Genomic DNA, 18,385 nt, shown 5'->3' on the forward strand with positions numbered 1-18,385 from the left:
TCCAGATAGGAAATAGTTCAAAAGTAAGTACGCTTTAAAAACATCACATAACTAATTACATCTTTAGTCATGTAAACTGTAATCAGTACTAGATTACATTTCATCAGTAACCAGCTAACACTTGTTCATTTCATAAAAAAAAAAAAAAATGATCGTAACGCTATACATGCAAACATGAAAATATGCTAACTGAAAAAAGATGCTTCAGAAAGCTTCTGAAATACGTATTCTGACTGAGCTCATTATGGGCGTGATAATTACCTTAGGAGCTGAATCAGATGAACCACAGCAACTAAAAACACCAGACTTTAGTGTAAGAGACACAGGAACGAGATCAAGTGAGAGAACCTGTAATTCTGTCATTACATTCTATATCAAGGTTACTAACAAGAAGTTATGAAAGGTTTCACATCCTCACTGATGCAGTGTCGACCACTGTCAGTGATGATAGATGCCCTTTTCTTGTAAATGTAGTAATGCAAGAGTCACATTGTGAAACCGTTAAAACTTCATAAGCACGTATTTTGGGGATGTGAAAAATTCCAAGTATCATTTTCACTTGATTTGTTTATAACACACGTGTAAAATGAAAAAAAAAAAAACATTTAAAAAAATCTTTATAACCAGAGTAGGGAAGACGTTTTTATTAAGACATGCTTAGCAAGCAGTGTGTTAAAAATCTTTTTTTGCACATTAAACAAAAGACATCAAGGAAACTTATTAGTCCAGTTAGTAAATGCAGTCACTGACAATATATTACAATATATAATCATAGATCTTCTTATAGTTTTAATGGTAAACATAATTTATCAGTACACTGGGATCTCTGAGTAAATTTGATATTAGTTTTTTTTTTTACTTCAAAAAACAGGAACCAGGATGCCAGAACATTAATAACTTAAATATTAAGCAATTCATTGGTAGACATGTTATTTACAAAAAGAAATCCTTTATAAAAAAAAAAAAAAAGAGCTAATATATTGCTACACAAAGTAACTATAAATGTTATGTGGATGCTCACAGAAAAATACTTTAGGTTCTTTGAATCATGTTTCGGCAATGTTCTGGTAAGTAGGCTACACCTATAAATGCAGGGCTATGACCTGTACCACATGACCTGTTCACGTGTCTAATAATTTTTTTGTTTGAAATAAAAATAAAGTATTAATATATAACCAGAATTTCATACAAAAAGGGGGTTGTTATTACTGAGTAACTGGATCACATACTGCATTTTCTACACATAAAAACACTGATAATAACAAACTAAAATGGCACACGCCCTGACGCTTAAAAAAAGAACACTTAAAAAGACAATGGAAAGTTAGCATTGCTGTTAGCATAATACGGTATATATGGTAACCAATTAGAAATAAGCAGAGGAATTCAAATTGCATTCTCACTGTCAGTATGAAAATATGTATGCTCTCTGTATAAACTGTGAAATGGATAAAAGGATGTATATCACACAGGAAGTTGCTAGTTCCCATGTACTTTATCTTAAAACCTCAACAAGGCCACTGCATTATTTTTAACATCAGGCTAAGTAACCTGACACTAGGTTCATTATCATGTGACCTTGCTTGTGTGATAGTGTGTGGAACACTAAAGTAAGATGCTCTAAGGTGGTTAAGCGCTGTACTGTAGTACAGCTCATATAACACAGCAGGGAAACTTGAGTGCAACACTATTCTATTAAATTACCATAATCATAATTTTAAGTGCTAGTTGGATACCAGTGCTGGAGGCCTTTAACTGAAAACTGTCAAACTGACATGAGGATAAGCGTCATGTTAACCCAGTGCAGAAAACATCAAAGAATACAATTCTGAAAGCAAGAATACAAGCTGACATCCACTGAGAAGCAGTCATGCTTATGTTTCCACAATCTCCGTCATCAAGTACATCAACTGGGCTCATAAATCACGTTTAAAAGTTTAATTCAGGGATTCATTGATCCAACATTTCTGGGCAATGTTGGTTTGATATCAATACTCAGTATTGGATCCCTAGTTTAATCCATGGTACCTGGTTATGAAACAGTTTTAGATGGACCCATTAACTATGCGGTGGTCCTGTGTAAAAAGTTATGGGGTATAATTGCACTTGATCATTTGTAGGTTTTGTGATTCCATTAATTCCATTAACATAACATTACCCCAATATTTTTATCTTCTGCAATTACCAGCTTGTTCTATTGCTCTTGTTCTCCTGCTCTTTAAAACTCTTGGCTTCTCTCAGGAACTCGTCAGCTTTCTTAAGTTTCTCCATTGCTGTAGCAAGAAGGATCTCTGGGTCTGTTACCCCCTCGCTGTCTTGTCCGGCTTCAGGGGACCCTCTGGGTGCTATTTTACCGAGCAGCTCTCCTGTCTCCTCAAGCTCCATGGACACTTTACTTTGCAAGCCCTTCATCTCCTCAAGAAGGTCTCCCGTGGATGCAGACCGTTTCTTGATGGAGGAGTTCAGTGATGCAGCAGGGCTGGAGATCTGAGGGGTGCATGTACTTTCTGCAGCAACTGGGATGGAGTCATCCATAGTGGCTTCGAGCTTAACAGTTAGGATGGCTGAAAGTGGATCCTCCATTTTCTGGACCTTGCTGTCTGGTGTCTCCAGTTCCTCTTCGCTGGTCACACCATCTAAGACTTCCAGACTACTTTGCAGCTTATCTGTGGATGGCGTAACTTGCTCACTACTTTCAGAGTCTTCAGCAGAGAGCTGACCACTGTCTATAGACTTTACTTCCGCTTCCACTCCAGATATATCATCCGGTTCCTCACTTGCTCCTGAATTACTGAGACGCAGGATAACAATCTTACGCTCTTCTTTTGGTTCTTGAGTGGCAGGTTTTGTTTCATCTGATGGCACATTGTCAGAGCCTTTTTCAACTGAGGATGACACAGCTGAGACCACAGGGTCGTCCTGGACCGCTTGGTTCTCTGTTACGACAGGTGGTTTAAGAGGTTTCTTTTTTGGTGGAGCAGGGGGGGCAGCACTCTTTTTAATAGCCTCTGGAGTTGAATGTGGAGTTAATTTGAGTTCATTGGCAGGTTTTGCAGGTTCAAGTGTTACTGTAGTTACTACACTTTCAGCAGATTTATTAGCATTTTGGTCAACAGAACTTTTCTCCACTGCTGAAGAAGGTGAATCCCACATGACTCCTTGAGGCTTTGGGACTTTATTTGAGAGTATGAATGGTTCGTCTTCTGTCTTACCTGATTCTGCCTCATCTTCCTCATTTTCCTTACTATTAAAACCTTCATCATCTTCTGAAAGAATTTCTTTATCACTTAAGCTGATTGCCTGCTTGGGTTTCATGTCTTTGGATGGTGGACTGGGAGGATGGACGATTTCAGGAGCATCTTTCTCACCTTGAACTGGACTGGACTTGCCAGGAGTGGTAACTGCTTCGGACTCACCATTCTCTGTGGCAGTGTCTTCACTGGCATCCCCACTGGCACTTATTCTGGGTTTATTCTCCTTTGACGGAGGCATGGGTGGCTTCACAACTGTCTCCTCCTCACTTCCCTTCTCCTCTTCTGTATTTTCAGATGGCTTCTGCTCCTTTGATGGTGGCATTGGTGGCATAAGAATCTTCTTCTGTGGGGCAGATTCTTCATGTTTGCTCTCACTGTCCTGGCTTTCACTGGGTTTGTTCTCCTTTGATGGAGGCATTGGTGGCTTCAATACTTTCTTCTGAGGTGCCGTATCTTCACCTGCAGGTTCTTCCGCAATATCATCAAGAGATTTAGCTGGAGCCACTTTGGCTTCTCCATCAGCACCATCCAATAAGAAGTGGGCACCGTTAGGCATATTGTCAACAGTGTCAAGGTCCAGTCTCAAGACTCCATCTGATGAAATGCTTGCAGCCTTTAAAAAAAATTCAGAATTTTAATCAGTAAAGCCTGGTCACCTAACTTTCAGGGTTATTAACAAATATAGCTGTGTCATACAGTACAATCTCTTGATGCTGCTACAGCATGTGTGTCTAAATCATCTCAGCCTACCTCCTTCATGTGTATCCTGGTTGGTGGTCTTCTACCACGGTTTCCTTTCGGTCGAGAACGTGTTACATGATCTAAAGATAAACTTTCATCTACTTTTACCTGCAGTGAAAAAACATTAACTTTTTTATGTGATCACCCATATATAAATAAAATATTTTAATATAAAGTATGATATAAGTATGATATAACATTTTGTTTGGGAAAGTATAAATATTAAACTGTAGTAAAGAAGTATACTAGAGATTGTCCCACTAGAGGCTAACGTCAGCATTCTAACTGAACTAAAGAAAAAAAAACATGCACATTTCAGTTTCTTTGTTTTCAAGTTCAAAATGTAAAAAATATATTTTGGATACCTCATCAAAGATTTTATTCTTTGCCCTGTTAATGCCATCACTGAGTGCCTTAATCCAAGCTTCTTTCTCTTCCTGATTTTGAGCCTGCAGTTTGACATCACTGACCTACAAGCAAATAAGCAAAGTTTCCAAAAATTATTAGCTTCCTATGTTACCCAAGAGATCAGTAATTGGTTCTGTAAAATGCCTCAGCATGCATTATTCTAAACAGGTATATGTCAGAAAGTAAAGCCTTAAATGTCCTGTCCCACTTCTTACAACCCAGTTCTGTGAAAGCTTTGTACTTTGCTTTTCATATCCTTGTACACTCACTGTCCATTTTATTAGGAACACCTGTACACCTTGTTCTTGGCTGCCAGGAGTGGAGCCTGATGTGGTCTTCTGCTGCTGTAGCCCATCCACCTCAAGTTTTGATGTGTTGTGCATTCTGAGATGCTTTTCTGCTCACCACAGTTGTAAAGCGTGCTTATTCGAGTTACTGTACACTTCCTGGCCGCTCGAAACAATCTTTCCTTTCATCTCTCTTATCAACAAGGCGTTTCCACCCACAGAACTGTTGCTCACTTGATGTTTTTTGCACCATTCTGTATGAACTCTAGAGACTGTTGTGTGTGAAATTCCCAGGAGATCAGCAGTTTCTGAAATACTCAAAACAGCCCATCTGGCACAAACACCTATGCCATGGATAAAGTCACAGAGATCACATTTTTCTCATTCTGATGTTTGATGTGAACATTAACTGACGCTCTTGACCTGTATCTGCAAGATTTCATGCACTGTGCTGATGCCACATGACTGGCTGATTGGATAACTGTGTAAATGAACAACTGTACAGGTGTTCGTATTAAAGTGGAGAGAAAAAAACAAAGGAAACAAGGATTAAATGCCCTAATTTCATATTTTTATTACACTGTCACTATTTATCACGTTATTGTTAGAAGCTGAAAAAAAAACATGGCTGCGAGGAAAAGCGCCATTGCTTAGGTTTAGTTCTGGTCAGCAATGCCGTGTCCTTCTGTGCTATGTTCTGCGATAGCCATCATGTATGATAAAGCTAGAAACATGCCAGGAGTGGCAGCAGAGGTTGCAGTGTAACATGTTTACAATGGTAGCGGATTACACAGTTAAAGCGTTTCATTGTAGCTTCCGGCATAAAGAGGCTGCTATGGAATGATTGCGAAATGTTTGGGGAGTCACAGTTGGACACAAATGAGAGGAGAACCACTGGAGTAAGAAACTTGATCAGGTTAAAAAAAAGAAAAGAAAAAAAAGAACAGGCAGACTGTAATAGATGGAAATGCATTTCAATCCATCAGTATTTTTGAAAAAGTAAATGGTGAGGTAAATGTCTGATCATCCACTGTGATAAACCATGAAACCATGACACTGTAACAACAACAGTGCTCACCCATGTGAGTTTAGCCCATGAAAGCACACCACAGGCCCAGAAAACACATTTGACATGGTTTCTAACAGCCAGACAATTACTGCAATGTGATATGTGATATCATTATGAAAATGCCACTGTGCTGAGCAAAGGGAATGAAATGAGTTCATTTGAATGGATATCAGTGAATCATACCTCTTGATATATTCATTCAAATTTTTACACTTACGCTGTAAAAACCTGCAACCTGTACAGATGGTCACAGAAATAGCAAGACTTTGCCTGTATCCCCACAAGCCAATGCTCCAGTTTTATGTCATTTTCATAAATAATATACAAACTTCTTTTTTTTTTTTTTAAAGATATAAGGTACAATGGCATGGAAAAAGTAATGAATTGTACATTGTGTATATTGCTGTTCATTTAAAGGAAGTATTCATCTTACTAGTCAACAAGACTCATAAGAACCAAAAATTATTTAGTCTGAGCAAAATAAATCTGCGTTCTTATATAACCCCCCAAATCCCCAGAGTGTTCTTTTTTATTCTTCAGTTATTTCTAAGTTTATTTATACAGTCCATTGTTCTGGTGAGTGGCGTTTAAATGAAGTGCGATACACATCCTGGTTGCTGCTGAACTCAGCATGTGTCTCTGAAGTAGTCTGTATTCCAGACTCTTAGCTTATCCTTAGCTTAGCCAAAATAAACCATAGTCAGAATCTACAACAGACACCAAACTGTTACAAGTGCAATTGCTATTAAATCTGTGTCCTTTAGGCTCTAAAGCTCCATTTCGTAGAACTACAGCTAATGAGGCTGAAGGTTAAAATGAAGCCATACGCTGAGCTGTCTGACTCACACAGCTGGCTGGTCACTGTGTTCAAGTAAGAGGAAAAAGTGACAGGCAGACTTTATACACGCACACGCACATTCTTTTTACAGCTGCTGAGTTCTGAGGAGCTCGCCAAAGCTTAACTTTCATCATCTGTTAGTAATACTACCTTTTTCACTACTTAGGTATCTCTTTTGCATTTCTCAAGGCTCTTCCTGTTTTACGCGAAGCTGGGAATTTTCTACTAGAGCTCAAAGCTCATAGTTCATTAAGGATTACACACTTTAAAAGAACAGCATGTCTATACTGTAACATAAATGGAATTGAGCTAAGGGAAATTGATGCAGTAGGACACCGTGGAATGCTATAATAACCGCAGAGGTGAAACCAAAACTGAGTAGACGCTATTTCTGACATAGTAAGAGGCAGGATAGTCAGCACCAGAAGAGACAGTGTGTTGCAAAAAAAATAATGACAAACCCATTCTTTCTTTAGGGAGTTTTCACACCTATCAGTCTGATTAAACAAACCAAAAAGCGACAAAACATTGACAAACGGGCATGTAGGGCTGAAAACGTCCTCATAAAACTTGGGTCAGAAATACTGATTTAAAAAGGTCAATAAACCTTTGTAAAAATCACAAAAAACACAGAAACAGAGGACGCTGAGCCAGTGTTAAATAAATGCTTAGATAAATAAATAAATAATGAGTTTAAACATTTTGTGTCTTGTATTTAATTTTGGTCGAAATATTCAAAACACATCTAATTTCTGCATGCTACAGCTCTGCACTTTTGCTCAGTTTGTGCCTTGCAGCTCAGTTTAGCAGCTCACGTCTGCAAAAAAAGAAGACTGTAACCCAAAGCATAAGCATGTTTGCTTCATTTCCTGGAGTCAGGTTGATTCTTTATCCCTGCACTCAAACAGCGCTAGAATTCACTTGGAACCGGACTGAGAGCAGCTTCTTCACACGCTTTTGGAGCGGTTGTTTTGGTCTGCACCCCAGTGTGATTGCTGTGTTCTCACCCTCCCAAACAAAGCACACTGAACTACACCCTTAGTGTGATACAGTGTTGCCTCCTTCAGTTGGGGTATACATGATTAATTCCAGGGTTATACAATAACATACAACCACCTTCCACATTAGCATCAAGGCATTTATCATCAATAGAGAAACATACAGTGTGTCCCAGAACAACCAGCAGTCAGTATAATTTCATTATTCTTATTGATAATCTATGTTTATGAGTTTGAATATTAAGCGATTTTTGTTTGATGTTATTACTTTTACTACTTTCGATCATAGTCAAGTGCAAAGTTGAAACCTGGATGAACTCTTATTAATTAAACAGCATGACTTTATGTGAGCTAACAGATGCCTGCAATGGGTTAGTGTTGATCCGAATGACAAGGGAAAGCGGAAGATTGTCCTTCCCATTTAGACAGCAGGGCCGATGATGCTCTTTTAGACTGGAGCATCAGTGGGATTCAAAGTCTAAATTTACCAACAGTAAGGGAAAGTATTAAACGCTTTTTCAGTTAGAATAATGTTACAAAAGTTCACTTTAATATAATAGAGTCAGGAGGTGTACGGTTGATGCAAATGTCTGAACCTGAATGGAAACATGAGAAGAATCTGTTGCATAAATATGCCTGCAGCGTATCAGACAGAATCACTTTACTCTCAGCTGGATCACTTTACTCTCAACATCATTTAAAAAGTTTCAGTAGCTACATTTAAACATCTGCATACAACTACACTAAATGCAGATGGTACATTTTTATCATTTCTAATTATAATTTTTATAATTAAATATTTCGATTTGAGACAGCTTTCTGATATGACATCTACTCCATTTGATTTCAGGCTCAAACATTTTTTTTTTCCGTAAAGCGAAGCAGCTAAGCATTTTCGCTCAGCGATAGGTGGGGGTGTGAGCTTTACCTCTGTGTGTGGGGAACAAGATGTTCCTCTTTCTTTAGTGTTTTGTGTTACGTTAAAATTGTAACCCAATAAAATTCTCTTTAACATTACAGACGAATCGTCATTACATAATATTAGGCTATTTTATCTCTCATATAGATCACCCATATAGTTTTCAAAATACTTTAGAACACTTCCGATGGTGCAATCACAAATACTCACAAACGCAAACAATGTAACGAATCATGCCATGTGATTAACCACTTCCGGTTAGCTCTACTACACACTGTCATGTACTCAGTTCCTGTTTAAAGTTCATCCTTAATAGTGCAAAATGTTAGCAGGAGAAAAAGCATGAAGAATGAGTGATATAGGGACTGGATGAATCTGGACACTTATGGGTCTGACTCATAGCAGCCCACACAAAGACCTAGTGTGCTTTTCCTGCATGCCATATTGAACCGCTGACGTCAGAGACTGCTGATCTGCCCTTGCTTTGCATTGCATTGTTAATCGATGAGAGCCCGTCTTTATATTACAGACAAGAGAAGACTGCTGCAGTGTGCCATGTCTGACATCGCAATGTTACCCATAATTAACTGGTAGCATCGAGACTTACCTTACTCGCACTCTTGGGCGTTCGTATCAGTATCAGCCTGTATTTCTTCTTGAAAGGGCTGCGTAACTCATGGCATTTGTCATAGTTTTCCAAGTCCAGACGCTCCACGCAGTTCTGTAAGTCCTGGGTGAATGTGGAGAAAGGGTTTGTTTACATTCAGATTTAAACAAGGCCATAAATGGAAGCATTTGAGCAAAACTTTCAAGTTTATATGTTAAAAATGTTAAAAATGCAGAGAGAAAAATAGGCTCTTTAAGAACTATAGAGATAAATTATGTAAATGTATTTTTGATTCAAGGTGTTTATTGTAGGCATATTTCTGTATGTCTGCACAGAGTTCACTCTTAAAATGGAATGAACGGTATTATATATACAGTACAAACAATTTTAAAGCAAGTGTGTGGTGATTTAGACATGCAGTTTGTATGTACGCTTCTCATAAGCTTCTCATGCTTGTTAATAAAATTAGTATTTTATTCTCACTGTGAAATTATTGTTTTTCACATATCCCAGATTGAAAGGAAGCTGGGCTTAGCAAACAGGGTCGGGATTTGTACAGTGCACTGGAGCAGTTAACGGTTTAAAAGGATCTTTCTGATGGGCCCTTTGGTGATCTAGAAGTTCTGTGATTTTAATTCACAACCACTAGGAACTCAGAATCCTAACCACTGAGCTACTGAGATTGTAAATGATATTCCTATTTTAGGATAATTCTCAGTCCATGGTGAATCAGTTGTCTCGTTACCTCGTTTTCATACACTGCAATCTCAGTTTTGTCCAGCTGGATGTAGCGGTCCTTGTAGCTGCCCAGGAACTTCCCTGAGGACTTCTTCAACCAGCCCGCTTTGCCTTTGAATGTTGTTTCTTTGGGCTTGGCTGGCTCATCTTTAACATCCTAGCACATGTGGGAAGAAAAAAGAAGGGAAGGAAGTCAAAGTTGCACAGTGGGACAACTCATCTGCTTCGTTTGGCATTTATTTTAAAATTCCTGAACGGGCATTATGGTGGGAGAGCAGAGTGGGTAGATTGTGGTTAGTGTTTTCTGCTGATGTAGGAGTTATAGATGACTCACATAACAGAGGTTAGATCTTAGGAACAGGAGGCAAATTTACAGTTTATATTTTGCAGCAATTTCTTATCACTTTTATCAAAGACAGCACCCAAATGAAGTAGTTCTCTATTTGATTTACCTCTGATGAAGTAAGATGAAGTATTATCTTATCCAGCATATAAAATATCATAGAACTGCTCTCTACTGCTATAAGAATACTACCTGTCAAGGTGAAGCACATTTCAGGTTAATTTCTGAATCCATACGTGGCAGTAGCAGTTAAATGTTATTGCATGTATGTGTATAAATGCTTAATAATGCAGGATGTCTCTTTAAAAAGTCATCAGGGCTGTTTTTCCACTTTCTCTTGGACTTTGGAAAAAGCAGGGATGGGTTAGCGCTAATAGGGAAGGTGCAGCTGGCCGACAGAGGAAAAAAAAGGACAGAATAATAGGAGTAGCACCGTGCCACACAATGCCTTTGTCCAGGAAACGTCCTCACTCAACCAAGCCAACGCAGGCTCTGCCTGTCTGTACCGAGGAAGGAGAGGTGGGGGTGGACATCGGAGAGGCTCTTTTGTTTTGCACATACAGACGGGAAAACTGGAGCACGGTGCATGCTGCATCCCAACTCCCCCGCTGCTGAAGACTCATAGTGGAAAAATCTATACTGCATAAAGGAGTTTGGACACACAGAGCACCATTTGGCTCTGAGCATTAAACAAACGAATGTGAAAGGTGACAGAGACGCCTGTCAGCGAATGCCCGCACCCTAGAGCAGATGAGGAGGTTCTGGGTTTTAGGTTTAGGCAGGAAGTGATCAGAGACACACTATCATAAGGGTTAGCCAAACAGGAAGCTCTGCTCTTAGAACGAATTCACCAACAAAGATATGGAACTGGCTGACTGTGCTTGACTGCAAATATTAATGTAAAAGGTCAGCCTGTAAAAGTTCCTCTGTGTGGAACTGCATGATCATGAAAAAGAAAAGTCAGGTGGGTTAAGGAAAAAAAAAATCCCTGAACACTCCATACATTCTTTCCATTTATAGTTACGTTTAACGTTGTTGAGCATCCACAAAACAAGTTAGTTCCTGTTCTCACTTATATTATACAGTAGCATCTATAAACAGTTGTTCCCTCACCAGCCTTTTTTCTTAATAAGTTAATAAAACAAAAACTGCAGCTTGTTATACTACCACAAAAAAACCACAAAGCCCTTCATCCGAAAGACTTGCCAATGTCAGAAAACTTTACCTCTGACTGTTATACAGTGCTAACACTGGAGACACCTTCCAAAAATACTAAATAAATGTCTTCTCACATAAAACATGAACATATGTACCATCAATTACACACTTAAAAATATGATTTTTTTTAAGTTCGCCGTACAAGCCCCTTTGTAAGATGTTACTATAACTAAGATAACATATTAGTACGAGTGCATTGGTATAAACTTGGCAGCCAGACCTACTGTCAGAGCTGCTGGTATAGAAAACTAATCAACACACTGAGCATTCAACAGTGCTGTAGTATAAAAATTTTTATATTATATTATTTATTACTAGTTATTATTACTACAATATTTAATATGAGTCGGCTAAGACCTCATAACTCTGCTTCTAGGAGGTTTTGAGCAGGTCACACCTTAACCAACATGTGTTCCACATAAAAGCTGCACGCAGCGAAGTGAAAGGCTGCATCTGGGATGAATCTAATATTGTACTCTGTAGAGAGGGCTGACCTGCTGGGTTTCAACCAACACACCACTAAAGTCGAATCATCTGCATGCACGGGTGGTTTCCTCCAATGGACTTCTTAACACTTATGTAATGTTCAGATTAAAATGACCCATTTTAAGGTTTTATGAAGAGTGGAACAATAATGAACTTTTCTTTTGGCTCAGTCTCTCCAACAAACATGAACAATGAGTAAAATTATTACAGAGAGGATGATCAGATCATTGTAGGCTGAGAGAAACCAGGTGAAATCACCTTGCAGAATCCAGAATCCACTACTGGGTAGAACAGGACTCGCACACAATGCCTACGGATTCCTGTTCTTGCAGCGCCGTGAAAAAAGAGGAAACTAAATCAATCCACTCGTGTTAACAGGAATTGAGACACACTTGCCCAATGTGTACTGTAGCCGAAAACAATGGCTAGGCGAAGACCGAAGAGTGAATGGCTGCCCTCTTATGAAATGCATTATTGAGGTGGCGTGTGCCAGTGCTTTGAGACTGGTGCAACAGAGTAGAAAATAACACAATATCAACTTATCAAGGAGCTAGCAGGTCTAAAATGTTGAACACGAGAACTGGGGTAGACTATACAGACCATATATATATATATATATATATATATATATAGACCACACAGTCTAGCCATGTGCTTTTTAATTTCTGTTTTTATCCTATCTCCATCTGATCTTGTCATTGGCTGGTTTCCCTGATTATGTTCACCTTATCCTTATTTCACCCTTATTAGTTTGTCTAGTTACACCCTCTTTGATACCTTTTGTATTTGTGAAGTCTGTTTGTTTATGTCAACTCAGAGCCTTGTATTTCCTCATTCTTTTTTCCGTGTTTCTTCTTCTAGTTCCTGAGTTTCCCGGTTTAGACCTGAGACTGTTTGCCCCTTTTACATTACGGATTACCTGTGCACCCTTATTCTGACCTCTGCTATGGAGTTTGACAATGATTTCTGAGTTTAAGCATTTGCACCCTGCCTAACACCACATTATTTAGTGCTTATAAAAATATTTAACAAGAAAAAGGGCAAAGATTTAAAAAATGGTTGAAAAATAAGTTTGTTGCCCAAAAAGATCCTGATGTGTATTATTCTTTTTATACCATAGCAATCTGCCAACAATTACAACTTTTAATTTATTAATGAATGACACATGATGCTTATTAACTCGTATTTTTAACATTGTGGAATGTCCATTCCTGTTATCACTTACAATGCAGTAGCTCGAAACGATCATTCCCTCACCCGTCTCACTTTTTTGGAAGGTATAAGACAAAAAAGTGCAGCTTGTCATTTTACAGAGAAACCAGGAAGTGCAAAGTCAGCTGTCTTGAAGACTTTTCTGCGATGGAAGATTTATTATAGGACCGTTTACATGCTGAATTACTCAACACCTTCTATGAGACTCGAGAATTCAACAGTGCTGTGGTATAAATAATCATATCATACTGCCCACCCCTATATGTGAGGGAGCCAGACAGAGAGAATCAGGCAATGGGCTGGACCCAGTGTCCTCATGTGAGAAAACACTCCCAGTTTTGTATGTTTTATGAAAGCTCACATAAGTACCCACATCTACAGCTTAATGCCACTGCAGGCAGCTAGTCTTTCTTTCCTTGCCATGTTAAATGGAGCTTGATTTTCCATTCCCTCATTATCATTCAGTAAACACAGCCAGAAACAGACGCCACCTCATAGCTTCATAGGCTCATCACAGGGCACAGAGGCAGACAGCGACTCAGTCGTGAGCTGAGGCTCCAGATCCAAGCACTTTTTAAAATTACAGAATTAAGTAAAGAAATTAAGGAATGCACTGGGTTATGTCTAAAGAAAAACACATCTGCATTTTCACCACACCTTGCCAAAGCAGATGCTTCATACTTATCGAACATCTGCAAGGCTACACAGCCAGCGTTAATATCAACGCCCATTTTAGTGCTGCAAAATGCACAACTTCCTCTTTTACTTTACATTTCCTGAAACTGAAACTTTCTCTCTGGGTGCAGTAACCGCCTTTTTGTAACACAGGTCTGAATATAAGCCATGTCAAAAAATACACATTGAATCAAGGAGTTTTTTCCTTAGTACTGACACAGGTGCAGTAAAGTACATAATTTGCCGTTGTTTGAGCTGTAATTTACCATCCTCTTTCAAAATGCTAACCTGTGTTAGTTAAATTCAGGTGGAGAAAGGCTGGCACTGTGCTGCAGGATACCGGTGCAATAGCGGAAAGGGCTGTTGCTTGCTGTAAAACAGCGTTTCCCAATTTTGCTCCTGTGATTCCCCCTGCACTGCAAGCTTTGGTTATGCCCTGAATCAACGTATAAGATTATTACTAAAAAAAAAAAAGAAAAGGAAAGGCATTAAAGATAAGACACTAATGTGTATATAGGGTATAGGGTTTTATACACATTCTATCTGAATGTACTTTTCGGAGAGTATAACAGGTACTTCTATAACACTGACTGTAGTCTACTGTAATTACTTCCTTCCAGTACTCAATATAGTAGTCATATTTCTGTAGACATTAATGTGACAATATTTAAATTTGGCAATGCAAATGACTTCAAATGTCATTATTCGATCAATGGCTATCTTAGTACAGAGGGAGAAATGCTGTGTTGTGTGAGAACAGGTGCTTAGGTGTTGTTTAGTTCAAATAGGACCTCTCTTCAGGCCTGTTCTCTACATTCCTTATTAGCTTATGGTTTATAGTATTATGTAATGTGAGATATGGTGTGCTGCGATACACTTTTCTACGAGTGTCGTCAGTACTTCTACAACACTGACAAATTGTGGGTTTCATGAAATTTATAGAATAATTAAACACTGATTTCCCAATGTCTAAGTAAAACTAAATACATGTAGCTGACTGGATGCTAAACTATTTTACAGTGTTTAATTAGTTTACATTTTTTTGCATTTGTAAAAAAAAATATGGTGTTGTACATGCTTGTTAACTTAATATCATATAATATTTTTATTTAAACAAAGTTGAAATATATGCAAACGCTAACAATATTCATTATATAACATATACGCTGCATACATGACACGTGTTTCATTTTTACTTCCTCCTCGTCTCCGTCTCATCTTGTCACTGACTGGTTTCCCTGATTGCGTTCACCTTTTCCTTACCCTAATTAATTAATTTTAAGATTAATTAATCTCACCCTAATTAATCTGTCTAGTTAAACCCTCTGTGTTACACTTTGTATTCGCAAAGTGTTGTTGTTTACAAGGATGCTGTGCGTGTTCAGGATTCCTTTAACTGCAGCTGCTAAAATAATAATATTAATATATAGATAGCACATATTCCATGTATGCTGCATAAAATTCCAGCACCCCAATATTAAATGGCTTTCCACATCCCTGGCTGTTTATTCTATTTATTCTAAGCCTTGTATCTATTTTTTTTGTGTTACGTTTCTTTTCCTAGTTCCATGTTTACTGGTTTAGACCTGGGTCTGTCTGCCCTGTTTATGATTATGTCTGTTTAATTTTTTTAACCATTTTCTTGTTGTGTTTGGAAAAAAACAGGGTTGTGTACAGGTTTTGACATTTAGGGACTACATCGTTTTCTATGTATCATGGAAACCGCTTCAGGTACAGTGATAAGAGATTTTTGTCTAATCGCCCACTCTCAGTTACAAGCCACCAGTCACCATATATGGGTGTAAAACTGGGTGTGTATATATATGCATATATATATATACACGTATACATAAAGATCTCATAAACTTATATATAAGTTTATATACACACACATAAGTTTATGAAGTGTTTGTGTATGTGTGTGTATATATACATATATACATATATGTATATATATATACACACACATACACAAACACTTCATATATATATATATATATATATATATATATATATATATATATATATACACATATACACACACACACATACATATACACACATATATAAACTTATATATATATTTTTATGGCATGTTTGTGTGTGTATATGTATAGAAAGACTTAAGTTTATATACACACAGGTGTATGTATGAGGTGTTTGTGTATGTGTGTGTTTATATACATTGTGTGTATGTGTGTGTATATATATACACACGCACACACACACACACAGACACACAAGTAAACAGAATAAGATGCATTAGTGCTCCAAGTGAAGCCTGATGATGGTGATTCTTTGGAGGCCAGGTTGTTGTACACAGTTTTAAAAAGCTGCTGAATTAAGATTAAAGATGAAAAGAAAGTGATGAATTAACGTCTAAAATGTCGAAGTAACACTTACAGTGCTTCCTGAACACAGATAAAGACTGTAAGAGCTAAATAAACTTAAAAACACCACTCTAGGTGTTAATGCAGATCTGAGTTATGTGTTGTAAAGAAAGTCAACAGAAGAAGCAGGAAGCAGAAACAGAGAAAATAACGCATACTCACATCTCCCATGATAAAGCACTAAGAGTCCGTTATGTGAAGGAGAGGAAGAAAAAAACACTCGACGGACACTTTATCTCAGGCCAGATGTGGGTAATTTACTTCTTTCTTCTGACAACTTTCTCACAGCCGACATGATGCGAAGCTGAGAAAGAGGGAACTGCGCGTCGTAACGCTGCCGTGCTGCTTCTGCTCATCGCCCTTTTCCTCTTTTCAACTCAGCAACGAAACAAGTTTGAGGTGGAAAAAAAAGTTTGGTTTCCGGTTTAAGTCCCACGAAAGCTTCTAGTTCTACCACAGATGAGACTATGTCTGAAACCGCATACTGCCCCACTAAACAGTACATCAAATACTACGCCACGCAGGACTGCGCACTGTTTTGACATACTATATAGTATGCTAGTATGCGGTTTTAGATGTAACCTAGCTAGCTTGCACGAACCGATAGGACAGTGATGAGCACGTCGCGCGCGAACCGTTACCTTATGTGACTCTTTTAAGCGAGTCGATTCTGTGAACTGAATTCGCATTTAAAACATTTATTCGTCTTTTTGCGAATTCAGTTAGAATAGTTTAAACAGGGCCTTGTTTCGGCTGTTGAGCTACAATATGACTGTAGTTACAAAATACATTATCAAACTAGGTTTTTATATTTACAAAGTAGCAAAGTAGGTACTGTAGGAATGTTTAGCAACCTACGCTCAATGGATGCCTGGAATGGTGAATCAAATTCATCCAAACTCCAAATCGATTCTTTTGAACGTATTCAAAAGAATCGACTCATTGAAGTGAGTCACAACGCTACGTGAAGTGAATTGAGCAGAAGTGAGTGGATTGGAATGGACTAGAGAGAGGCACTACATGCACAGATGTTTGTGGCGGCCTGGGAAAACCCTTCACAGGGCCAAATCTTTTACATTACATATTTCTGAAAACTGCATATCCATTTTGGGGGTCATGGTGGCTTAGTGGTTAGCACGCTTGTCTCGCACCTTAAGGGCTGGGTGCACAGAGTTTACATGTTCTCCCTGTGCTTCGGGGTTTCCTCCTCAGTACAAAGACATGTTGTAGGCTGATTGGGATTTCTAAATTCTATGAGTGTGTGTGCGGTTGTGCCCTGCGATGGGTTGGCACCCTGTCCAGGGTGTCCCCCGCGTTGTGCCCCAAGCCCCCTGGGATAGGCTCCAGGACCCCACGACCCTGTGTAGGATAAGCGCTACAGAGAATGGATGGATGGATGGACATATCCCTTTTGTGTGTATATCAACAAGAAGTAAAGTTATAGAATTTTAAACATCGCTTACCTCCAAAAGCAAAAAGAAAAGAGAAAAACTTGATTTTTAATTCTTTTTGGCTGTTTTCCAGAAGTCAGCCTTAGCAACATCCCACAGGATTTTCCTGGCCATCTCACACATTAGACACAGTCAAACAGTCAAGACTAATAATGAATAATGGAGGATATGTACTTCAGTACTGTAAATGACATTTACAATGAGATGAGATAGTAACATATATAAATATAATATATAATATATCAACTATAAATAGTATTTGTAGTCTAATTACTTATTGTTTTTCGTGGATGTTGAACTTGTGCTTTCTATATCCCTTCTCTGCACTTTTCAAGTACAAGTGCAACTAAAAGCACCAATTCTTTAGTTTTACATTTGATACCAAAGCAGTAAACATGCTTGTTTCTCCTATGCATGCATGCAACAAGGGCTGTGAGATATGACAATGAATATCATAGGACAATAGAAAAATGTCTACTGATAGATATTTTCCTATATCACCAATGTCTCAAAGACCACTTTTCGTCAGCCGATTAACATCACTAAGGTCGGCACTAGGAGCTACTAGCAGTGTGCTATAACTAAAACAAAACAAGCATGGAGAAGTGTGACACAGAAGGAAACTCCCCACAACACTCCAACACAGAACAGGCATCAGCCTGACTAAAAGATGAGGAACTTGTACGTAAAAAGGAAGGTAGTTCTGTCATTTGGGCATAACAAATCAGACACTAACTAGAAAACGGTCATT

The 18,385-nt window shown here is 38.4% G+C and overlaps 1 protein-coding gene across 1 annotated transcript; it reads right to left on the reverse strand.

Annotated features, from left to right (window-relative positions):
• Positions 1-629: 629 nt before the first annotated feature.
• plekho2 (pleckstrin homology domain containing, family O member 2) lies at positions 630-16,803 on the reverse strand. Its single transcript, XM_026930526.3, has 6 exons — positions 16,346-16,803; positions 9,867-10,016; positions 9,122-9,244; positions 4,361-4,465; positions 4,005-4,103; positions 630-3,867 (listed from the first exon to the last, which is right to left on the reverse strand). Exons 1-6 carry the CDS (start codon positions 16,352-16,354, stop codon positions 2,182-2,184), a joined length of 2,172 nt encoding a protein of 723 aa, XP_026786327.3. The 5' UTR covers positions 16,355-16,803; the 3' UTR covers positions 630-2,181.
• Positions 16,804-18,385: the final 1,582 nt, after the last annotated feature.

The sequence above is a fragment of the Pangasianodon hypophthalmus genome, chromosome 11, assembly GCF_027358585.1.
Source record: "Pangasianodon hypophthalmus isolate fPanHyp1 chromosome 11, fPanHyp1.pri, whole genome shotgun sequence".
Classification (NCBI taxonomy): Eukaryota; Metazoa; Chordata; class Actinopteri; order Siluriformes; family Pangasiidae; genus Pangasianodon; species Pangasianodon hypophthalmus.